We start from the raw sequence: 7,464 nt of genomic DNA, 5'->3' as shown, positions 1-7,464 counted from the left end.
GGCCGTGTGCTCTGTGGGTGAGTGTGTGGCAGGGGTTTGTGTGGGTGTGTGTGTGGGAGCGGGTTGTGTGCTCTGCGGGTGAGTGTGCAACAGGGTGTGTGGGGGTGCTGTGGGGGGGTGTGCTGTAGGGGGGCTGTGTGCTCTGTGGGTGAGTGTGCGACAGGGGGGTGGGGGTAGGCCGTGCACTCTCTGGGTGTGCGTGTGGTGGGGGTGTGTGTGCTCTGTGGATAAGTGTGCAGCAGGGGGGTGGGGGGGCTGGCCGTGCACTCTGTGGGTGTGTGTGTGGCGGGGGTGTGTGCGCTCTGTGGGGGTGTGCTGCGGGGGGGCTGTGTGCTCTGGGTGAGTGTGCGACGGGGTTGAGGGGGCAGGCCGTGCACCCTGTGGGTGAGTGTGCGGTAGGGGGGTGTGCACTCTGTGGGGGTGTGCTGTGGGGGGGCTGTGTGCTCTGTGGGTGAGTGTGCGGTGGGGGAGGGATGTGCACTCTGTGGGCGAGCGTGCTGGGGCGGGGCGGTCGTGGTATCCCTTTCAGGCGTGTGGGGCTCGGCCGGGGCGCATCCAGTTTGGAGCGGGTTAGGAAATCTTCCTGTGGTTTATGTAAATCTCTCTGGGTTCAGCGTGCGCAGGACGGGAAAGAAAAAGAAGTTGCTGATTCCGACGCAGGTGGCTGCTGGCTGTGCTCTAGAAGCCGCAGCACTTCCGCGTCCTCCCGTTGGCCAGAGCCTCCTGATGTTAGCTGACACCTAACTGGGGACGGAAGGAACCACGCTGGGAATTACTTGATTATCTCTTCACTTTGCAGCGTGAGGAGTAACCTTGCCAGTACTTGCGTAAAACAGATTTTGAGGGGTTGTTTTTTTTCCCGTTTTTGTGTTTTTGTAACAGCTTGACTGCCTGTAATTGTTAGTAAGTTAGGGCTTAAGGCGAGTGGGCTGTCGCCGTACTCTTTACATGCCAGTACTGGTGTCCCGGAGGGTTCCTGCAGCAGCTCTGCTTGTCCCGTGGCTTTCCAGAGGTGAGACTTCTCTGTGTGGCACAGATGTTCGGCATGCTGGCTGTCACTGACGGCTGCCCTCGTAGCTGAGAGGCAGGGAGAGCGATCACCATCTGTCACCAGCCCTAGATAAGGAGCTATGAACTCAGGTCGGGTTCCGGAATTCCGCCAGCTTCCAGAATGGGTGACGTGTCTTCAGGAGCAGGTCCAGGTGTGCCCATGCCACTGTTTAAGAAGGACGAGGGACGCTTTCGGTGCTTCCTGGTCAGTCAGCTGAACCAAGAATGAAGCAGTCCCCTGCCAGGCTTGCCGAACAGGTTCATTTGGTCTCCGCTTGGTCATGGGACAAACTCTTGTCCCTTGGCTGTTCTTCCAAGAGGCTGTGTGTGTCAGGGGAGCCGAGGCCCTGAATGTGGGGGAACGGTGTTCCCTCCTGGGGTGGTGTGACACAGATTCTCGCTGTCTGCCTCACCTGCTCCCCGGGGGACGCTGTGCATTGTTGCTGCACTTTTCCTGCGCAGCCCGGAGGTGGCCTTGCTGTCCCCAGTGTGGCTGCCATCACCTGGCCAAACTTGTCACTCGAAAAAAACCCACCGACCACGGGGGCAGGCTACGCAGTTGGGGAGCCGACCACAGCACGCCTGCGGGTTCCTAGCTGATGTTTTTATACCTCTCCATCTGTATCATTATCATTTTTAATCACGTCTCCTGTTTTTTTACCCCCCTTTCTTTTTTCCAGATAAGAATGGATTTAAAAATCTGGGCAAATTTATTTCTTCTCCCACAAAAGAGAAAGGAAACATTCAACTCTCGTATTCAGACGGCGATGATTGCGGCCGTAAGAAGATAACAACGAACATAACACTTGTGTGCAAGCCAGGTAAAACATTTTTTAAGAAAGGGAAAAGGTGAAACCTTTGCGTGGATTTTGCCACAGGTGGGCCTGCGTTCATCGTTTCTCTCAGGCCGCTGCCAGGAAGGGGAGGTTGTGCTGAGCACTCACGTTCTGGAGCCTCTGGTGACGTGGTCTGTTGAATTTGGTCCCCCACCCCCACCCAAAACCAATCCAGAAATGGAGAAACCATATGGTGTCAGGAGAGTGTTGCAGTTTTCCAAATGAGTTATGGGTCCAGCTCCGCTTCCTCTTCCTGAGGACTGATAGCGAGCCGCCATGCTGGCTGCTGAACTTCCTCCAAGGGGGTTAAGAGGTTCAAGGGCTCAAGTGCTGTCCGTGAGCTCTCTGTTTAAACACAATGCTCCTCTTCGCTTCCCTTTGTTTATAGGTTTACATTGTTTTCACAGGCTCACAACCTGTATATGTTCATGCGTTTTCTGAAAACGTTCCTCAAAACATGTATTTTATGAATGCTCTTCTGCGTCTCAGTTTATATTTCTAAGTTTGAGGGACGTCCTCGTTGATAATGGTTTGGTCGTACTATTTTTAAACACGTTCCCTATTGTTGGATTAATAACATGTTTCCAGCGTGGGTGTTTGTGCTGTTGCATATCCCTTGTCCACCTCCTGCTGAAATATTTTCTTTGGATAAATGCCCAGCTGTGGGATAAGGTCAAGGGCGAGGGCTATTTTTTGGTTTTGAGTGTTTTTTTTTTAAATGTGGTAAAATATACATAATATGAAATTTACCGTTTTTAAGAAACTGTAGTAAGATACACGTGATGTGAAATTCGGTTTCTTAAAGTTAAAAAAAAATTCGTTTTTTTTAACCTTTATTTTTTGAGAGAGACACACAGAGCATGAGCCGGGGAGGGGCAGAGAGGGAGGCACAGAATCCGAAGCAAGCTCAGGGCTCTGAGCTGTCAGCACAGAGCCTGACGTGAGGCTTGAACTCATGAGCTGTGAGATCATGACCTGAGCTGAAGTCAGACACTTAACTGACTGAGCCACCCCGGGCGCCCCTTAACGTTTTTAAAGTGTACAGTCCAGTGGCACGAAGGACATTCAGTGTTGTGTGGCCATCAGCATCATCGTCTCCAGAACTTTCTTATCTTCCTGAATGAACTTGGTCCCCACTGGACACTAATGCCCCACCCCCTTCCCCAGCCCATAGCAGCCCTTCCGCCCCCGCTTCGTTCTGCCTCTGTAGGTTTGACTACCCTCAGAACCTCAAGTAAGCAGAATCACAGTGTTTGTGGGACTGTTTTTATATTAGGAGCAATTAGTGATACGTACTTCCTCCTCGTTGGCAGGTGATCTAGAAAGTGCTCCGGTGTTGAGAATGTCTGGGGATGGTGGTTGCTTCTATGAGTTTGAGTGGCACACAGCTGCTGCCTGCGTGCTGTCCAAGACAGAGGGCGAGAACTGCACGGTCTTCGATTCCCAGGCAGGTGCGTGTGCCCGCACAGAACCTTTGGTACTTGGGTGCCACCCGGAACTGCTTAGGTTTTGTTTTTTTCCTTAAATGTTTTCTTTCCTTTTTTTTTTAAGTTTATTTTTGAGAGAGAGAGAGCATGAGTTGGGAGGGGCAGAGAGAGAGGGAAACACAATCTGAAGCAGGCTCCAAGGCTCTGAGCTGTCAGTACACAGCCTGACGCAGGGCTTGAACTCATGAACTCTGAGATCATGACCTTAGCTGAAGTTGGACACTCAACCGACTGAGCCACCCAGGTGCCTCTTCCTTATTTTCTATGAGAGTTTTAGAGATAGCCTGCTTCAGAATTACATTAATGCTGTTTCACCCAAATTCTGAAAATTGGATGTTTGTGGAAAAAAAAAAAAACTACCTCTTAAATCATGGTAGATGGAGGTGGGTTTGCTGGATGCAAAACTTGAAGATCCCAAGAAAAGAACTGGGTTTGAAAAGGCTTTTTGCAGAAGTGTAATGGCCCAGAAACCTACCTTGCTTATTAGACTTTTCAAGAAGGTCACTGAGTTGTGGTCATCCAGATTTGAATACATTAGTTGTTTATTCAGCCAGCATTTAGGGGCTTCGAATAGGGTTTTTAGGTTAATGCAGTAAAAGGCACTTGGGGGTCGTGAATCCAAGTCCAGGGGAAGTATCCGTAAGGGCAGCTATGGGGGCTTGACGGGGAAAGCCTCTTCTCTGCCGTCAGACGGTTTCTGGGAAGACTTTCTTTGAAGCTGTGGACTCAGAGCCCCTGTTCTGGACTGTGGTCCAGTGTTGGCAACGTTTTCACTCTTCCTTAGGGTTTTCCTTTGATTTATCACCTCTCACAAAGAAGAATGGTGCCTATAAAGTTGAGACCAAGAAATATGACTTTTATATAAACGTTTGTGGCGCGGTGTCTGTGAGTTCCTGCCAGCCGGGCTCCGGAGCCTGTCAAGTATCAAAAAGGCAAGTATAACTATTTTTAGTTACGGGCTCGCCTTAGGTATCTTGCACTAACAAATATTCAGAAATGGGTGTGTTCTTGCTTTGCAAGGAACATTAAGCACTGAGAAGCCCTGGCCTAGAAACCAGAGGATGCTAGGAGCTTAATGTCCTGGATGAGGAGGAGCAGGCCGCACCCTCGGAATTTACATAATACCTCCTGTGTAGCTGGCAGTTCTGGTTTGTGAGATAGTTACACACACGCTACTCTGCTCAGCTTGGTAGTGGTTCGGTGAGGCGGTGGTACTCACACCAGGCATGCTGAGTGTGGCCTTGGGTCCTGGAGTGGGGGTGGGGCTGTAGACCGTGGTGACGGGCAGCCTGGAGCCTGGGCGTTGCCCCCACCCACTGGGGGTGGCCCTTCCATCAGCATCCCAGCACTGCAGACTTCGGGCCCTGGAGTCCATTCTGAGAGATGTTTGTTTGCTCTGCTTGTTGTAGTGATAACAAGGCCTGGAACTTGGGGCTGAGTAATGCTAAACTTTCCTATTACGACGGGATGATCCAGTTGAACTACAGGGACGGCACGCCCTATAACAACGAGAAGCATACGCCGAGAGCTACGCTCATCACCTTCCTTTGTGACCGGGATGCTGGCGTCGGTCTCCCTGAGTATCAGGTAGGAACTGTGCGGCGCGTGGGTGTCCGTCACCGTGGAGAGCTGGGAGGGAGAGAGCGCAGTCCCGTCGAGGTGGGGGAAAGGAAGACAACGGGTAGGACCGGGCTGGTGACTTTCTGGAGGGAGGTGAGGCTGCAACCACAGGTGAAGTGTGAGTTCTGGCCTTTCCTGGGGATGAACCATTAACTTGTCTGGCCCCCTGATGGGCACACAGGGGCCGGTTGTGGGCCCCTTATTTAGAAGCAGAGCTATTATTAGTCTGGTGTCCTGGCCCAATCATCATCTCCTGTGATTTTAAGTAATCTTTTTAGATTTGCCAGGGTTCCTAGGCAGTGTTCATTTTCTGAGCTGCTTATTCGGTGGGCTGTGTACCTCAGTGGTAGCCCACCACCCTGTTGGTTTTGGGGACAAAATTGCATCAAAAACCATTCCTCTGTGCCACTTAGCAGAGGCTAGATTTCTGTCTTAGTTTATTACTGGGAAGTCTTTATGTTAATAAGGTAAACGTGGCTGAGCAGACTCTTTTTCCTATAGTTCTTACCAACAAAACATGCCCACCATTTTGTAAATGCTGGCTTGACTGACGTCACCCTCTTTGCCATCCCATTTCTCTCCTTGTCCTGTGTTCAGGAGGAAGACAATTCTACCTACAACTTCCGGTGGTACACTAGTTACGCCTGCCCAGAGGAGCCCCTGGAGTGTGTGGTGACTGACCCCTCCACACTGGAGCAGTACGATCTCTCCAGGTGAGGCCAGGGTCAGCCAGGCCTTGGCCTTGGCCCTGGCCCAGGCTCAGTGTAGTGCTAAGCTGCTGGCTTAGGCTTTGCTGCTGAGCATGTAGCTGAGTTGATAATAGGGAGTCAAGTAAGTTGTGAGGGTGCAGGACCAAGATGGAGAGCTTTAAACAGAATGGATTCTAACAGTTGTGTGGTAGCCCTTGTGACCGCCACTGCTCTGTGCCACGGCAGAGCCTCAGTCTGTAGCTGCGTGGTCGTGCTTTGAGACAGGGACTGTCGGTACAGAGGGATGGGGGAGTGGGCACCGCACGGCCTGCTGAGTACCGACCTTAGTGAAAGCTGAGATGCTCGTGGGTGTTATGAGTCACGGTGAGCTAACTTCCACAGTGGGTTGGTAAGGTGGCTTTCATTCTGTGTCCTCACCTACTTAGAAATGGATTGTCAGACTGAAATGTGTTAACATCAAGAGCGTGCATTTTGCTTGGGATTTTAGCCTGGCGAAATCCGAGGGGGGTCGCGGAGGAAACTGGTACGCCATGGACAACGCCGGCGAGCGCAGCACGTGGCGGAAGTACTACATCAACGTGTGTCGGCCCCTGAGCCCGGTGCCGGGCTGTGACCGCTATGCGTCGGCTTGCCAGATGAAGTACAGGAATGATCAGGTGAGCCCGCCTTCCCCAGAAGTCTCGTCCTCCCCCCACCTGCTGCTGGCACGTGACCCGGTGGGCTGGGGTGGTTATTTTGGGACTTCCAGATCAAAGGAGGCTTGGCTGTTGAAGCGAAGCCCCGTGAGCAGGAGTGGGGCCCCAGTGTAAACTCATCTGCCCCCCACCCATGTGGTCGTGCTTGAGTCATCGTTCAGATTTAGAACTGAACAGAATGCCCGGTGCTGGTGACCTCTGATCACATCACAGGGCAGAGGACGCTCACCATGGCGTGTCTAGTCCGAGTTCAAAAGTGTCTTTGAGGCCCTGAGGCGTCTGTAAAGAATGGTTTTGCTTCTAAAAGCTCACGAGGGGGAGCCTGCCTGGGAGAGCGCCATGGCTGAGCAGACCCACCCGTGAGCTCCCACCCGGGGCGCCCGGCTGCGCTGCCTCGATGGAGTGTAGTTCCTGCCGGAGCCCCAGCACGTTTCCCTGTGCTCCTTGTGCACGGCCAGTCGTGGGATAAAGATGGACGCCTGCTTCCTTAAAAATAGCACGTCGGGAATGCGTTTTTCCTGGCATATGTGACACGGCTGCTTGGAGGTGTTTTCCAGGAAGTGGGCGAGCGCACTCTGGTGGTCTGGAGTGAAGTTCCCTGCTGTGTACATGTGTGCACATGCACTTGTGTGTGTGTGTGCGCACGCGCGCACGCACGTGCACTCCTCATTGGGGCAGTGACTTCAGCGGCTAGTCCGTCTTCCTCATTCGCGGGTTCTGTGTTTGAGACTCACTCACTTGCCAGCACGGATTTGTGGCCCAGACTCCAGGCCGGCTGTGCCTCCAGTCGTCCGTGGACGTGTGCGCCATGGCCTGGCTGCACGTTCCCAGCTGAGGGGAAGCAGGCGAAACTCCACCGGCTCCTGGCGGCTCTCCTGCCGAGACGACGGTGAAGCCGAGACATGAGGGGCGGGGGTGGGGAGGGGTAGGGGGGCAGGGGTTGACACCAGAAGCTTCTGGTGCTGGGCCAGGTGGGCAGGGGTTGACTCCTGTCTTGGATGACCATTAGCAGGGTGGCCTCGGACAAGTCACATAGAACGTGCGAACCTCCTTTCCCTTTTTGTAA

General features: G+C 52.9%; 1 protein-coding gene across 1 annotated transcript in view; it reads left to right on the top strand.

Annotated features, from left to right (window-relative positions):
* Positions 1–7,464, top strand: part of IGF2R (insulin like growth factor 2 receptor) — a 101,485-nt gene that overhangs the window by 54,666 nt on the left and 39,355 nt on the right. The window contains exons 13-18 of the mRNA XM_039221405.1: positions 1,731–1,871; positions 3,200–3,337; positions 4,158–4,305; positions 4,783–4,960; positions 5,591–5,706; positions 6,191–6,359. Of these exons, the coding sequence (XP_039077336.1) occupies positions 1,731–1,871; positions 3,200–3,337; positions 4,158–4,305; positions 4,783–4,960; positions 5,591–5,706; positions 6,191–6,359 (890 nt within the window). The remainder of the gene's footprint in view (positions 1–1,730; positions 1,872–3,199; positions 3,338–4,157; positions 4,306–4,782; positions 4,961–5,590; positions 5,707–6,190; positions 6,360–7,464) is intronic.

Source organism: Hyaena hyaena, unplaced genomic scaffold, assembly GCF_003009895.1.
Source record: "Hyaena hyaena isolate Hyena2069 unplaced genomic scaffold, ASM300989v1 scaffold_981, whole genome shotgun sequence".
NCBI lineage: Eukaryota > Metazoa > Chordata > Mammalia > Carnivora > Hyaenidae > Hyaena > Hyaena hyaena.
This window is presented reverse-complemented; position numbering and strand designations above follow the sequence as displayed.